The 17,958-nt window shown below is 42.8% G+C and overlaps 1 protein-coding gene across 2 annotated transcripts in view; it reads left to right on the forward strand.

Moving 5' to 3' along the window:
• Positions 1-850: 850 nt before the first annotated feature.
• Positions 851-17,958, forward strand: part of fndc5a (fibronectin type III domain containing 5a) — a 33,277-nt gene continuing 16,169 nt past the window's right edge. Inside the window, exon 1 of one of the 2 annotated variants that reach the window (XR_015034726.1) lies at positions 851-1,386. Coding sequence is in view for 1 of the 2 variants with exons in the window: in XM_085767390.1 (XP_085623516.1) it covers positions 1,329-1,386 (58 nt within the window). In the remaining variant the exon portion in view is untranslated. The remainder of the gene's footprint in view (positions 1,387-17,958) is intronic. The other variant, XM_085767390.1, reaches the window with a different exon arrangement.

Here is a 17,958-nt window from a genome sequence, read left to right on the forward strand (position 1 = left end):
GAAGCACGTCAGAGGCAGCAGGCTATGAATCGAGGTGCACAGCGGGGTGAGGAAAACATTTCTTGGGGGACACAGTTAGGGGACTGTGCTGGTCTCCTGACTTGGGACTGACACTCCCACACGCCCCTCAAACACTCGCACACTTCTCTCACACAGCCCGGAGAGTCCCACGTCCACAGCGCGCTGCAGGGAAACCATCAGGTACTGTATTCAGACATAATCCACCTCTACTACTACTCGCTTCTCCATGCGCTCTGCGTGCCGCTGGAAAAGCCCTCTGCGAGCGGGAGGGTCAACTCTATCAACTCTGTGGTGGAGTCAAGAGGCACGTGTTTGTTTTTGAAGTGGGAATATAAAAAAAAAAAAGCACGTTCAAAGCAGCACAGCAGAGACTTCTGTCTTTGCACAGGCGACTGTTTGCGTGGGCCAGTGTATGCATATTTAATCGAGGAGTGGGCAGCAGCAATTCAGCGTACTGGCTCATCAAGTGGGCAAGTGGAGCAGGGGGGATGAGAGGGGGCTGTGAGTGACAAGTTTGCACTTGTTCAAATGTTGCGTCCCTCGCTGTTGTTGTGTTGGGCTACTTCTTCTCAGCTGGTGATGCTGACGTCGGGCCTATGTGTGTGTTTGATGTGGAATATGTGGGATGGAGAGACCAGAGGATGCAACTGTCTCTATTAGTGTAGGTCATAAGTATTGGACTGTAGAAAGCAGATAAAGAAAGTTTATTTTTATTTTTATTTTTTTTTAATATTTACATTTTACCCATCATTTAGCCAGGTGGCGTTGACTCCCTCTCTGAGTGTAACGCCTTCAGGAGCACAGTGTGGCAGGCAGGGACAGACCAGGCGCTCATATACAAAGCCAGCACGTTTCACTCTGTCTGCAGCAGCCGAGCAGCGCTGAGCACCACCTCCAACATCAACACCACCACCACCTCCAACATCAACACCACCACCTCCAGCAGCAGCAGCAGCAGCAGGTCGGGGAGGGTTTTGGTTGGAGACCGTTGGAGAACCGACGACGCATATCAACAGCACCCAGGCTCCACCACCACCACCAGCAGCAGCCAGTAGCGATGCTCAGCGGCCGCTCTCTGGTGGCTGTCCGCCGGCAGGAGGCTGTGGAGTGAGTGAGTGAGTGAGCGGAGGTGTCGCCGCGGAGCTGTCCGAGGTGCTGAGGACTCGCCTCTGCTCTGACAGACAGTCGCTGTCCCTTTTCCAGTCGAGACTATACGCATGAACTGACGTGAATGCCGAGCAGCACAACACAGCTCCCCCGGCCACAGTATCCTACATGGGACCGCACGTCGTCCGAGCGTTTGAAAGATGGAGAGATTTTTCCTGCTCGTCCTCAGCTGTCTCGGCGCCTCTCGAGTCACAGCCGGTAAGTTTATGTTTATGTGCAATAACAGGGATGTTTCTATAGCACGGCAGCGTCTCTCCATCCCCTCACAGAGTGCTGCTTTATTGTATAATTAGACTAAGTACGAGGGCAATGCAGTGGCTTTTTACATGGAGCTTGGTTTGTTGTTGTGTGGAGGCTTTTAGGTTTCAGCCGGCGTTGTTGTTGTGAGACGTTGCGTAGTCTGTTGTGTTCGTGCAGATGCTGCCCGTGTTTGCAGGCAACTGGAGGCATTTCCGTGTTGTCATCTGATGAAACAAATATGAAGGTTCGTGGATCAATTCACACCTGAGAAACCTGCACGTGCCCAAAACCAGACCATTTTGTCACGTGGACTGATTAAGATCAGTGGGGGTTAATTGACCTATGACAAATTATAGCTATTATTCTCCTGTGTGTGTGTGTGTGTGTGTGTGTGTGTGTGTGTGTGTGTGTGTGTGTGTGTGTGTGTGTGTGTGTGTGTGTGTGTGTGTGTGTGTGTGTGTGTGTGTGTGTGTGTGTGTTTGATGTGAGCCAAACTGACCTTTCATTCTCATCCCTGCTGCACAAACACACACATTTTCAAGCTCAATGTTGACCTGAGCTGTGTATTAACACTGCCCATATGTCAGAACCTGTATGGGCATTTGTTGAATACCGATCATCAACAGCAATTATTTTTATCCACATTGTCTAAACTCTGTCTGTAATGAGGTGGCAGTGGCCGCTATAGAAATGATTGGGTAGCTGAGGAGTGTCAGTGCTCAGTCCTCTCACACAGATCCATGGAAACACCAGTGATGCGTGCTGTATCTGTCAGTGTGAGTGCTGGTGTCCAACACATACTGTAGCCCGCTGTCTGTGTGTGCATCTATAAAACATGCGTTTTAGAGCCCAAAGTACACACACCCGTGTACACACACTCACACTCACACTTTGACCGCTCACTGAGATGGAGTGCTACACTTCACTCCTGACACACTCCTGCCATCAAAATGCACCTCTGGTTCGCTAGACATCCTCCCACTTCTCAACCTTTCCACTCACCATAAATCATCGAAAACACGCGCACACACACTTAAGGTTATACATTTAACTGACACACAATTTACAAGCTCTCTCGGTCTTTATTTCTTTTGTCTGTCTTCTACAAGAGTAAACTATTTTACAGTCTCACTGTAAAACGACTATATTACAAAGTGGTGTTCAGGCCTTTGAAGCCCACAACACTTCCACTGGTAAACAGGCAGTGGATGTCTAAGGATGTCAGCGCTTTTATTGCTGTATTTGACTGTATGAGCTCCACTACATTAAGCAGCACTTGAGACGAATGGAGTTTTTGTTATTTTTATGAGGACTGTTAGACTGTCTTCTTGTTTTTAAATGTTTAAAGATGCTTCAACTTTAAGTATTTCGTCTTCTCTCTGCATTCAACATTAGAAACACGATTATTTCCTCTTGAATGGTTCATAACACACTGATGTAATCCCAAGCTCAGTTTGCAAGGACTGCTTGATCATTTTTTATCATTTATGACTAAATAGGTTTGAAGCGTTAATTAACTGTTAATACACTTGTTATAAAGGATTAATTACGTGTTAGTGACAAATGCTCTTTCATTCTTAAAAAATGTCTTTATGTCTGCTTACAGATACAGATGCTTACTCTGTTATTAACTTTAGATGTTGCTGCTCAGCAGTAAAGTTAAGGTGGATATCATCACTGTAATTATTTTCAAACCACTGACATGAATTGACAACATTAGTGTCATTTGTTGCAATTCAGAGAACAAAGAAACAGATAAGTCATCGGGTGGACACTGTAGTGATGAACACATGAACTTCACCTATGGTTCTGTTATTCTGGAGCTTTAGCTCATCCCACATGCCGATCAGATGCTTTTAAAGAGTAACCTCACACCCCCAAAAAATCCTGTTTCTGCTGACCCCCAGTGGTTTGGTTCTCACCTCGCTGCACTGCAGCTCCTCAGGACCTGTGGCACCACTGTTGCGTGTGTTTGAAACAGCAGCGCACTTCTGACCGCGCCATACAACACCCAGCAGTGACACTGGGTGAGGTTGGAGGCAAAACAGGTTGAGGCTTCTGAGCAGAGAAGGCAGCAAACCACCACTCTTCAGTCTGATGCAGGTGCAATGCATATTTCAGCTTTTCCTCGTCCCTGGACCTTTTATGCGACAGATCTGAAAACCTTTCAAACCAATGATCCAGTGATAATCATACAGCTGATGAAGAAATAGTCATGTTGAAACATTGGTCCATTTGCACAGCTTAAGGCGGCAATTCAATTAGTTTTCTCCAGATCCTGGATAATTGAACAGTGCTTAAAGTTCTGAGATTTTCTTCGTTTTCTCTAATTTAAAACTACTCATCACCAAAGCAGATCTCAGGGTGCTAAACCCAAGAAGACCGCCCTTCCAGTAATTTGCACTTTATAAATAGACTGAAGTACAGATGATTTTAAAACAGAATCCAGTCTGAGTCTATTTAGTGATGTAGTGTGTGTAGCGGTCTCTGGCAATCTGATTTTTACTCAGGCCTCTGCTGGGAAACAGTCTTGATGTTGGCGAGACTACCTGATGAAATACATGTTAAATAAATCTAAGTTTTATCTAAAGCACAAATGCCCCAAAAGGTTCACAGAAAACCTAAAGTTGGTTTACAAGGTCAGAAATACATTTTGAACCTCAATGTTTCAAAAACCCATGGCCACAGAAACTAGCAGACTTTCACAACTCACGATTCACACGGTTCAACACAATTCAAGTTTTTGTCTCGCACTTTATTTTAAGACTCAGTCAGACACCTGCACTGGGAAAACCAGGCCAAATCGATGTTGAGGCGGAGAGGTGGACTGGCAGGAGTGAGTGGGTGCACGCCACAGCACCATAAAATTTATAGTAGGTTGACGTCTTTACTGTGTCTGTGTTTATAGTGAGTCATAAACAGTTGGTTGATACCGGGAAGGGAAAGGTAATGTTTCCATTTAAAATGTAAATCGACTCTCTAACACATTCATCCAAATGACGCCATAAATCTTCATGGGCTATTTTCTTTGGTCCTTAACAGTTCTGAGTTTGGAGACAGAAAGAAAAAAAAATCAATGAATCAATCAACAAACTGAACAGTGATGCAAGTGGTGGAAAGGCCCCCGGCTGTTCTCTTTGTGTGTTTATAATAATGAGTAAAGAAGGCAAAGTCTTTCAAGAGCGCGGAGGTTATTTCTTAAAGCCGTAAACCAAAACATCTCAGGAAACTTTGGCAGCCACCTGCCAGGTGATAAATCCTGTGTGAGTACAGTAAATTATGTGTCAGGTGCTGAGCCATCTAGCATCCATAGAGAGGAGTTATAGGCCTCAGCTGTGAAAGCCAGAGTTTGTAAAAGCTATCCGTCTTCTCCCCCTCTCTCACCAAATTATCATCAAACAGAAGCAGACGTACACTGTGAATATTTCTGAGCACACATCCAATCAGTCGGAGAAATGCATTAAAATAAAACTAAATCACAAGGTTTCAGAAGATTTTCTGCTATTCTGTGCACACACACACACACACACACACAGTCGGTGTGTTTCTCAAACACACAATGCAAATACTTCTTTATGCTTTACGGATTGTCGGGTAGACGCATCATGCTGCATTATTCATTTAAATTTGATTTTATTCAGATGTGGTGTCCTTTAGACCTGCGGGGTATCAGGGGCAGCCTCCTGATTGGACGACTGAATCATCACTGCTCGCTCTTTAACAAGGCAGTGTGTGTGTGTGTGTGTGTGTGTGTGTGTGTGTGTGTGTGTGTGTGTGTGTGTGTGTGTGTGTGTGTGTGTCGCGTGGGATACAGAACTGTGTGTGTGCGTGTGATTATCAGTTCATTAGTTTCCCTCTGGTGAATTGTATGAGCACAATTAGCTGTTTGTAATTATTAGTTGTCTGTAATCTTGTTTGGTGTTTGTAAGTTTTTTAAAAGCAGGCTACAGGACTTTTTTCATCAGCTAATTACAGGACAGCACATCATCGTCTTTGTAATCACCTTTTACAGAGATGTTGCATCAGATTTGGTGTATTGACAGATCATCAGATCTATTTCCAAAGACATGTCTGTAATGCTAAACAGGATGGTACTGCAGCATTACAAACAAGCAATCTAAAAATCACACACAGCTGCAATGGACATAACTTGTAAATGTTGGGATTTATTTATTTACTTGAGTACAGAAAAAATTGTTCCTACAGTGTCAAATGACTGGGAAATATCCAGTACTAAGTAACTGATGTAATTTAATCATTGAGAAAAAAACATATATAGCACTGGTAATTTTATAGTAATTTTATGTTATAATAAAGCATAACTTAAGGTCTTCAAGTTATATATTATTTAAGCATCATTTATATATACTGTAAGGTTGCGGTCACATGTTCCATGTTATCTCTTTCACTCTTTAAACGGGTCATGTGTTAGCAAGCTGATATTAGCTTTTTCACAGCTGGACCACAGTTACAGAAGATTCATCTCTGGTGCAAACTGTGATGCAACCTGCTTAAAAAACCTGCAGAAAAGGTTCAGACTGAGCTACAAACAGTTATAGTACAGTACAGCCGGGTCCAGCAGGTCCAGAGTGCTGCACAAACATGATTACGAAAAGTTCAGAAAAAAACTTTCAGCAACAGCGTGATTCATAAATCATTGACAATATATTTAGGTTACTTTAAAATACTGTGGGTGAAGAAAAAAAATTATGTAATCATGTAATCTAGTTTGCCATCTTTAGACACAGTTAATCCAAGCATTCAGAATATTTCAGGTCTTATTCAGGCTGTTTCAGGCCATATTGACATTTCTAAACCATCATCAGAGGAAGAAAAAAAAACTAAAGACAATAAGACTCAGTTCCCAAATCCTACAGATTATAGTTTCTGTTTTCCTCAGCTGTGCCACTAAAGATCTTTGGCTCCCTGATGAGCTGGATGTAACACGCTGTTTGATTCAGAGCCTTGCTTTTGTTTAATATGCATATACATTTCTTCAAACCTAAATCAAAGCTTTGTTGGATGTACAGACGTTTGATTCAGCTGTGTGCACGGATATTTCCGGTGTGCAGGTGTGTGGTGATCTGCGTGTAAATATAAGAATGGATCTAGAGCTAATTTATTAGTTTAGCTTGACAGAGTCCGTGTATTTTTGGAAAACAGAATTGGGGCTGGGAGACAACATAAGAGAGAGAGAGATCTGGTCCCCTGTAGTTTTGCTGTTTCTACTTTGTCAGCGCTGCCCATATAATCTTCTTTAATCATTCTCACACCCTGACACATTTTAATTGTCACATGACGAGCAGAACTGAAGGAACTGAGATGAAAATCCACTTTCACAATGTCCTCTCAAAGTCTTCTTTCATAAGTGCCAGTACTGCTGAGTGTTGTGTCAACATACTAGTGCTGCTGCTCTTTCCTCTGGCACCTCATCACCCTCTTCTTTATTTCTCTTTTGAGTTCTTTGAGAGCTGCCAATGGCTTAGCAAGACGCAGATGAATAGAGCGATGGCCTTGTGCTTCATAGCAAGAGCTCTTATGTGCTAAAGCTTTTCAGATCTGGTCGCAACACTGGGATTTGGACCAAACAGCCGGAGCTGTAGCAAAGAAAATAATTAAGATTTTAATCTTTTTCCCTAGAAATTGTTTTTACGTCGCTTGGAAACTTTTTATTTTACCGTGTTCATATTCATTGACTGTTGTGTCAGGTTGGCTCTTTTCTTTTCTTTTGCCATGAAAGGAAACAGGCATTAGAGGACAGATTGGTACAATCATCTGGACACTGGGCCTGTGGGAGAAAGACATGGTGATGCCAAAAGACTGACGTGGCAGCAGAAGCTTTCTGACGCAATCTGTCGTCTGAACATAAGCAGCAGTCGGAGCAAGGTCTCGGGCGCAGGTGTTTTCTGCGTCAGAGAGTTATTTCTATCTTTGTATGTATTTGTATGAGTGGTCAGCAGGTCCTCAAGCTTTAGTTATCAAAGCATAAAACAAGCTAAATGTGCAAAGGACCAAACAAACTCACGTTTCTGCAGTGAACATTGATACATTTCTTCTGGTTTGTGTGGACAAAGGTAGCAGGAAGGAAAAATAAACACAGAGAAAACATTAGTTCATTGTATATGTTTGTAATAATGATACTGTATTTCACATTGTGTTTGAAAGCATTTCCTCAGTTTCCTCTGCAGTTCATTTATTGTTATAAAATCAGCCATTAGGCACCAATGTGGTTACGGCACAGTTGATGTGGTGAGAGCGATGGGTAAATGTCTCCCCACCACAAAGAAGCTGGTTAAGCTGAATCGTGACTCCTCCGCTCTCTTATTGACCCACAGCTGATAAATCACTGTAGCATGTAATGAAATTCCGCCAAACCAACTTTCCTTATTATCTGACACATTCACTAGCGAGGATAGAGAAAGATAATTAAATACAGTATGGAAAGAGGGTCAAAAATTATGTAACTGGTTAGATAAAGAATTGCACCAAATATACATTGTTGCTTATAAAGTTGGAATTAGTTTTGGTTTTTATGTTTTACCTCTCTCATTAAATGATTGTGGCAATGTGATTTATTCTTGATAGAAGTGTATATCTTCAAAATAAGTCCAACCTTATGGGCAACAGTGTACTGTATGTAGTACCACATATACAAGTGCAACCTACATGAATGTAGCACAGATAGGCCCCTTTGGAAATTACCTTTTGCACTCCATCCTCACCAACACACTGTTCTATATGTGTGTGTTTTTTTATGGTAGTGTAAATATAAATGTTATCATGTCAACAGACGCCTACGCATGTAAAGGTGTGACTGATGTTAATCAGTTTCCCGTAGAGCTCCACGCTGGGAACTGCAAGTCTGGTTTTGATAAAGAGGAGGGGGCTCAATCCTCAGTCGGGGGCCAGGAGTCAGTCACACAGCATGTGTTAGTCTCAGGGGAAGTCTTGGTAGGAGAGACACAAAGACAAGAAGGCAGTGATGAATACAGAGAAATCAAATGAATATATGCAAAAGGAAAAGGGTGCCGGAGTTAGAGTCACAGGAGAGAAAGACAAACCCACAGAGAGGCAGCGAGTGGAGAGAAGACAGAGCCAAACGTGGAGGAATCAGAGAAGAGTATTATTCACGTTCTCCCCCTCCACCTGCCTGTGACACCAATCCACCAGGCAGCGACGGGAGGCGTTACTTTTCCCGCTGTGCCCAGAGAGACGGAGACAGACAGACGTGTGAAAGACAGAGAAAAGAGAGCAAAGTGTATTATCAAGCACTAATATCATATTCATAACCTTATATCAAGCTATGAGCTCCTTTAGTGTTATCAGCCCCATCCCATATTACTGATGTTTCCCTGCCTGTAAGGTGGTACCTTCTTTGAAAGTAGATTTCATTAGCAGTGAGCTTGTCAAATAATCAGCCTCACGGCACTCCTTTGCCTTTCTGAATTAGCTGGCTTGCATTCTCTGTGCACACAATGCTGCATTGATTTTCATACCCCGCCTTTTGACATTTAATTAGAGAAAAGTGCGCGTGTGTGTGTATATGTGTACGAATGTGTGTCCATCTGATGGAAAAGACAGGGAGAAAGATGCTGTTTTGCAACTCCACCCAGCGTTCCCATTGCCAGCGGGGTTGGGAAATTCATTTCCTATGAGTAAATAACTCATTTCTCTACAAAGGGACAAAAAGACCCTTAGGTGTGATTATTTGACAGTGTTGGGCCACTCTGTGCTGAGGCAGAATGGACTACAGAGAACACACAGGCTCGGTGGGACTGGCACACATGTAGGAAACATCCTCCTACACACACACACACACACACACAAACAGGCCCTCTGTGGCTGTTAAAGGAGGACGTCTTAGATGAATTTTAAAATTAAAAACTATAGGAACACCTTCCTCCTTTATTAGTCGCACATCTGCCTACAATGAATTGAATTTAATTGAATTTATATTTATTTACGTGTCGTGCACCAATTAAGGCGCCCAGCCTATAAGGGCTTACAAGACACATTTCATATTTAGACACCAAACAAAATCATCAGAGCACAGACAAAACAAAACAAACGGACAATGAAACACAAAATGCAGTTCATCCTCAATTACATTTAGATTACATAATGTGCATAGTCTTTCATCCTCAGGTACTGAGTTAAACCTACCAACTTCTATTGTCAGAGGGAGAATCCCAGCCCTCAACTGGGCACATAAAGATCTCTTGGATCTATCCAATGGCAAAGTCACATAGGGTTCTGAACAATATACATTTTTCAACTGGCTAGGTTCTGAGCTTTGGTTTAAACCAGATATCATTAGCCCATTTTTCTTTATACTCAAGAAATAACTTATGCTTCACAAAATTAACATTACAACGCAAACCATTAGTGAAAATATGCTGTTGATCAGCCTGCATTTACATTCTCAAGCAGCTGATCAGCAGCCAGTGTATGTACAGTAGTAGTGTGAGGCTAATCAATATAGTGGAATAGTACATGAGTGAGTCACAGCTATACCATCTCCCCCTTTTTCACCCACCACCTCCTCTCCGCACCCAGATTCCCACTGAAGTGTCAGTTACAGGCAGAGAGCTTTACACACCAGGCTGTGGAGGAGCTGCCAAAAAAAGCCCCGGTGTAGTAGCTGCACAGAAACACAGCGAGAGGCAGACAGAGATGAAAAGGAAGAGAGAGACAAAAACAGATAGATGGTGAAGGCACGCGTGTGTGAGGGGGAGGTGCAGCGCCGAGTGTCCGACGCAGTCAGGGAAATGGGTGTTGAAAGCAAAAGTAAACAGAGGAAGAAATACAGGAAGCATATGAGGTGGATTTGCTCTTGACAAGGAAGTGGTGGATACAGATCCAAGAGCTCTGGCAGGTGGACGAAACAAAAGGCGGAATCAAGGAGAAGAAAGGGAGCTCCCGTTTGTGGTAATTTCAAGCTGCCGTATGGAAAAGTGGTGGCACTGCTGTGGAACAGCAGGAAGCCTCTAATGAAAAAGGCATTATGGGCAATCAATTATAAAACATGACACAGCGTTACAGGGCACCCTCCAACACGTACACATGCATAAGACAGAACTCCTAAATTATTCAGCAGATGCTTCAGCTTCTAAATGAGACACATTAACACCTCATGTTCTGTTGGGAGTGTCAAACCGTGATTGCCCTGACTTGTGTGTGTGTGTGTGTGCGATATGTGTCTCCACAAGGATGAGACCACGTTCCAAGGTCTCCTCCGACACATGCAAGGGCAAACTCCAGATCAGCACAAAATCCTGATGGCTCTATCATGGCACATTAACAATGAATGAGGGGGAGCCGGCGTCGCTGCCAGCTGTATGTACAGTGGTAGCCCACGGGAGCACTATCCAACCTGCAGCTCTCACAGCTCTCAGGCTTGATAACATGTTAAAAGGGAAAACAGGCAACAAGCATTTGTAATTCTCCAATTTATAGTCAGTAATTCCCCCTTGGGCACAAGCTTTTCCAGTCATTACAGCTGCAGCACAGGTTGAATGTTTTCCGCCTTTCCAAATTCTTCCTTCAAACGCACCACGGCTTTGATATTCTCCCCCCACCTGCTGGTTATTACACCTTCCATACAAAGTGACTGCTTACTTATTAGCTGTGAAATGAGCTTAAGTAGTTTAAGTTGCTAAACATGACATGATTCAAAGAAAAAGGACAGGGAGAAGCAAATCACCCAGGGTCTGTGCTTGCATCTCCTCTGCCAGGTAACAGTGGAGTGTGATGCAGCCAACAGGCAGTTTCCATATTAGTTTACAAGCCACAAGACTGACTCATTAACATCCTGGGGAGCAGAACCAGCCCAGGGGCCACACTGCGGGAAATGCATTTCTAAGCATTAAAAGGGTAGTATAAATCAGTGATATTTCCCTATGGGGGTGGACAGAAGGTGGAATACCATCCTGCTAGCTTTCATAGCTTCTCAGGCTCAAAGTCCCCGTTGTCTGCCCAGGTTTCACTCTGAATCACACTGTTTCAGATGAGTGGGATCACTGGTGTAGAGCAGCACATTCAAAAATGGAGTTCGGTTACATCCATAGTGGAGGTTATTTTACTGATGCAGGTGCTAATAATAACTTTAATGTTGGCTCCGTTCTCTTCAAGCATCTGAAGAATCTAAGTGCAATTCAACAGTGACTTTGTTGCATGTGTTTTCTGTGATGTATTTAGATTTCTACCATGAAAAAAGGTTGACATTCTCATTCATTCATTTAAAAACACTTATAAATTATAAATTATCCTCTTTCACTGAGCAGTCCTTTGGTGTGTCAGGACAAGGTCCCTAGCCTATCTCTTTCCCACAGAGGTGCCCCAACCATCGATACTAGTGCTGTTTAGTTAGGTCCCTCTCCATCCACCTCCAATTATCTACACACATGGCTTCTCATCTCTGCTATGCAGATTAAATACAAGTCTACCCCTCTGTCTCTCTACAGATTGTATACAATATGAATACCATCAATGCAAGCTGAGTCTTAAATAGACGCCGGTCTCCTATACTGGCCGGGTTTGGCTACAGGTTTGAGCAAATAAAAACCGGTCTCAATTAGATGCCGGGTCTATTTCTATTCTCTGCAAGTTCTTGTAAAACCTCACAAAGCCCTGTTTGAGCTGTTTCTAAGCTGCTTTATTCGTGCTATATTTCTCAACAGGCATGAAAAATAAAACCTGACCCAGTCCAACCCACGGGTGTTGAAGCTCAGACCCGATGCAGTCGGACTCATAAGCATTAATTCTTGGCCCAACTGTGACCAAAAACGGAAGCCCATGGTCCGACCTGACCCAAGTTATTTGTACAGGGCATCTGGTCGTGTTGTTTGGCCTGGCCTGGCCAGTGGAGAATTCCAACTGACCCAAGGAAAGAGCCGGAGCAGTCTAGACGGCTGGTGAACACACATTTATTTGGAAGAAGTTTAATCTGTGTCGATTAAACTTTTAAATTGATGCTGCTCTGGATCCAGCTCTTTCCTTCTGTTCTTACTCTTTTAAACAGTAAGAACAGAATGATTTGAGAGTGTTTTCCCATCTTTGGTGAGCATCAGATTTGTTCAAAATTAAATAAAAGCCTGTCCCATACAGACGCCCGTCTCGAATATAATAATCAGGTTCAGTTTGGCAGTTGAAGCAAATAAAAGCCTGGGCTTCTATTTGAGAGTTAATGGTGTTAGTCATCCCAGTCAATCAAAGTCACAAGAGACCTGGGAGTCATGTTTATGGCCAACTATCCTCCTCTGACCATGCTCTGTTGCCCACCCTCTCCCTGGTGAGCCTTCCTTCCTTCATAAGCAGTGAAAGTCTGAAACATGGTCCAGAGTGTGGCAGCTCATCTGATCTGTAATCAGTCCAAAAGGGCACATGCCACTTCACTATTCATCAACCTTCATAGCTACCCATGCCTGTCCGAATCAAATTCAAGTCACTGATGCCCTCTGGGCGGCTTCTGGGTCTACACTCATCTACTTGATGTCAATCACACAGCCTTATGCTCTTTCTCAACCACTGTGTGTTCTTCCAAGGAACGTCATCGGGCATTGTCGTCCTGCACACAGGACAATCTCAGTCCACACTCAGTCTCATCTGTGGTTCCCCCGTGGTAAATTAACCTACCAAGTCCAGTCAGAGCAGGGGCTTCTCTCTTTAACTTCAAGAAACTCTTGAAAACTCATCTCTTGGGAGAGCCCCTCCTTTCTTAACTCACATGCCAGATTAACACTTTGACTGCACTCCTCTGCCTGATCCTGTTGAATAGATGCAGCACTTTGTTCTTACACCAGGTTTCCTACTGTACTGAACATTAAGTAGCTAATGTCTTTCACCTATCTTTCACTGGAAAAAAGCTTCTGCCAAATGAGAAAAGTTAATGTAATATAAAAGGAAAATAATCACCCTGGCTCAAGGCTCAATTATCAATTAGGCATAATGTGAAACTACCCTTGGCCCCCAAACCCTCAGAGGCCCCAACAGCCTCATGATCACTGTAGCAACTGCCAAAAAATAGATGAATATGCACCACAAAAGTACAATGTTAACATGATTAATAGTAGCCTGAAGATAAGTTCACTAAATGGTTCCTGTATCAAAAATACTTATTTCCGTTGTGTATGTAATAAATACATGTGTCACAGATGCACAGAAAAATGAGGCAGGACTGTGCTGCAGTAAGAGTTCTGCATATTTTTACACCTCGGTATCAACATGCACTTTTTTACTCAACCATATAAAATATCCAGCTACTGTCTAGAGTAGATTGTATGGTAATACTGCGGTGTAAATGTAATCCACCGTACAAAATGATTGTCGGTTAGAGAGCTAATCCCATAGAGACTGACTGCAGGAAAATACAGCATCAGCACTGCAAAATCACATCTGGTAAAACGAAAGTAAAACAATTTCTTCTTTGTAGCAAAGCATGTGTTCCATGTTTCATATTCCCACGCTACCTGCAGTATTTCCCCCAACAAATCCACTCCGAAATTCGCCAGCTTTAAAGGGATAGTTCACTTCAAATTCAAATTTCACTCATTATCTACTCACCCTCATGTCGACTAAGAGCTGTGAGAATTTTCAGAGTCCTCCATGCCTTCTCTGAGTTACGGGGGGGTCCGCGCAGCAGTATTTGTCCATATAATGGTTGTGAATGGATACCAACTTTCTTCGTCCAAAAAGACACACCAAAAAACATCCAAATACCTCTATACTGCTCGTCTGTAATGTCCCTCTTGTATTGAAGCCCCAACATGAGAAATTGTTTCTCATGTTGGGGCTTCAATACAAGAGGGACATTACAGACAAGGAAGTAGGAAGGCAGTATGGAGGTATTTGGATGTTTTTTGGTGTGTCTTTTTGGACAAAGAAAGTTGGTATCCATTCACAACCATTATATGGACAAATACTGCTGCACGGACCCCCCCGTAACTCAGAGAAGGCATGGAGGACTCTGAAAATTCTCACAGCTCTTAGTCGACATGAGGGTGAGTAGATAATGAGTGAAATTTGAATTTTGGGTGAAGCAGTGAACTGCACTTTACTCACACAACGAACTGAAAGGAGATAGAAAGGGGTAGTGAGGATGGAGGGATGGAAGCAGGACTGGAGGAGGTGTAGGAGGAGGGAGCCTGTCGTTCTGAGGTCGACAGAGAGATGAGGAGAGTGTTCATTAAATAATGATGGTCTTTATGGCCCAGGACTGCTTCCCTGCCTGTGTATTCACAACATGTCTGTGCTGCAACTTAGCGTCCTCTCCTTGACTGTACACAGTTTCACACACACGTACAAACACACCCATACACACACTCCCAGTGGGTTCTCTAATGAACAGGGATATTAGGGACCTGTCACCCTTCAAGCTACTCAGCATGGGAGAGACATCTAGTTGTCACTCATCACCGGACTAACAAAGACACCCACACACACACACATACACACACCCACCAGGGAGATCCGTCATGGCTCCAAGTCTCTCCCATCTCTCACGGTGAGGCGGACTGTGTGTCAGAGCGATGAGAGAGAGTTTATGAAGACATCTGTCTGGTGTTTCATTAGAGCTGACTCTGGTGTCATGTGGATATTTAAGGCCTGTGGTCACGGCCCACGTCAGCTCTCGTTGTCCCTCGGCGTAACACACTCCAACAGCAGAGAGGAGACGTACAAAGACAGAGAGAAAGTGGCCGGCTGTGGGGACACAAGGACACTCAAAGAGACTATTTAACTTTGTCTTTCAGAAAGTTTTAACGAAAGACAAGCATTTTGTCTTTTCGCTAAACTTTACTCACCATCTTGTTGCAGTATCCTCCAGTCTGTGTGTGTTCTCTCATTTATTCTTGGAGAATCAAACAGATCAAGGACTGTTTTTTGAAAGAGAATTAAAAACACAATAATTCAGTTACACAGTTGAACACAGCCAGCACTGTGTTCAATAAAAGAAGGAGAAACCAAGATAAATGTTGTAAATGTTGTGTTGCAGATATCAATGGAAATGTGAGAAATAATTATTTTAAAATCATCCACCAGGGAAGGAATTTCTCATTTCAAAGAGGATTGTACCTGCTCCTCTTTAAAGAGCAAAGATAAAGTAGTTGAACCGAGATCAGAGATATACTGTATAGGCTTTACTCAAAGCTAACCAGCTCTGTGGCAAATTACAGGATTTAAAAGACACGATAAGTGAGAGATTCACAAGTAGAGCTTTGTAGATCAAGTGCAGTAATTATTGAGAAGAACGAAGAGTAGAGAGTAACACCAGACTGATTCTATTATCGCTTTTGGAAGATGAAACAAAAATCTCTCCCATTGATGGAAACAACAAAACCTATCTGCTTTTATCCCTATCAATCATTAGTATCTTCCTTTCTTTCTTCCTTCTGTTGTTTCTCTTTAAAGACACAGTTCAGTGTTTACAGTATGCACAGTAGTTGAATCAGCATGGTGAGTATTTTTCAGTATTTTATACAAATTTGTCGAAGGTGTGCAGAGATTTGATGATGTCATACGATGTGTCTGGAAAAGTATAAACTTGGTCCCTATTCTACAAACTATAGAAATGCTGAGTTTAAAGACATGAGTCTGACAAAAAGATGCTATCAAGCTGAATTATGGGAAGTGTAGGATGATAAGCTCCTGTGTATTTTGGTCTGGTTTGGTTTGGTCTGGTCTGGTCTGGTCTGGTTTGGTTTGGTCTGGTCTGGTCTGGTCTGGTCTGGTCTGGTCTGGTCTGGTCTGGTCTGGTCTGGTTTGGTTTGGTCTGGTCTGGTCTGGTCTGGTTTGGTCTCCTTTGGTTTGGTTTGGCTGTTGTGAGAACTTTGAATCCAAAGTGCTGATCCAGGCTGTACGCACTCTGGTCTGTTTCCATGCTAAATCAATTGTAATCCAAATCTGAACCACAATTAAAGGATTGGTTCACAGTTTTTGTTAAACAAGTAGATGTTGGTAAAGTAAATCTCATTCGGTATCCCATACTCTGTTTTTAGGTCGAGCTCTTGTTAGAGCTGAAAAAAAGGAGGGAGACTAAATAGACATTTGCAATTCTGAGGAACTTTTTTTAGCACGAGTAAACAAAGCAATGGTCTGTGTCAGAGTCACAGAAATGAATGTGTTCCCTGAGGGGAATTATGAGCATAACGCAGACTCTCACTGTGTGTTTTGAGAGTGACATTGGCACAGGAGAGAGAGAGAGAGAGAAGGGAGACGACTAACGGAGAGATAATGAGTTTGATGTGTGACTTTGTGATCCCACTCTCCACCCAAAATGCCCCATCCCTCAGGCAAACACGCAGCAGACGGTACACACAAGCAAAGCCAATTCAAACACCAGAGCCCGTCCCCGCGTCTCCTTCCTCCCATCCGCCATCGTTCAGGCGCTTCATTGAAACATCAGCAGCTGGCGGGGCGGAGACACGTGACACGGAGGCTACGCTGTGTCTCTGAGTGTACAGTATGTCAGCGTGTGTACGACAGCTACAGAACCCATCATCCCCGTAATCACCAGCCATGTGATTTGTCCCTGTCGAAGGGCAAGTGAGCATTAACCTCTTCAGTAACTCACTGGCTGCAGACGCTCAGTTGAATTAGATTTATATCCTATTAAAGACAGCTGAGGAGCATCACTGAGAGTGACCACTTCACATTCCTATTCATCTCTCTGAGGTCTGCCTCATGTTACAAATATCAATCAATCCCAGAAGGCCACAGTGATTCATAAGAGGCGCCGTCTGCTGCGATGTAAAGGTGTAACACCACAGTCTGCTCATGGCTCATACAGAATAACAGACAGGCTTTGTGGTTTTAGGGGTAACACTGGAACATTTGTAACCAATGTAAATGAAAGCAAAGGAATACAGCAGTTGACAATTTGGGAACACATACAGTAGAGCTTATCATAGCTGAAATTCAGAACGCAAATATAACAGTGAAACATAAAGGAATAAAGAAGTGAAAGTGAAAGTGAAAATATATATGGAATATGATAATATATAAAATTACATGAATAATTTAAAATTTGATGAATTATACATTGAGGGAAAAAAAGCAACTGTCTACATTTGGATAGGTTTGCTTCAGATAACTTACAATATAAGACAATAATAGAGTACAGTATATTCATATCAACGGATTCTATTGATTGATTATTTTCTGGCCTTTTAGAAAATTAGTCTGTCAACATTTTCAGGCAGCAGTTCACTGAGTTAATACAATTGAATTAGGCCCTCAAGTATGAAATGCATCCAAATGAAAACAAAGAACACACTCTGGGAGTAGATCTCCATGAGATTCATTTCTGTGCACTGCACGGTCACAGTTTTGCAACAAACTGTACACCGAGAGTCAACAGTCCATTATGTAATTACCGTTGACACCATTTACACTTCAAATCATTTTTATAAGAAAAGAAATGAAAGTAAACCGTGTGAGAGAAAAATCCATTTGCCGCTAATCTGAGGCAGAGTGATAGGTTCTCCTTTGCTGCAGGCACTTTGATCATCTGATACACACACATGTTATGAAGTG

This window comes from Trachurus japonicus, chromosome 22, assembly GCF_045865225.1.
Source record: "Trachurus japonicus isolate A0001 chromosome 22, Traja_1.0".
Classification (NCBI taxonomy): domain Eukaryota; kingdom Metazoa; phylum Chordata; class Actinopteri; order Carangiformes; family Carangidae; genus Trachurus; species Trachurus japonicus.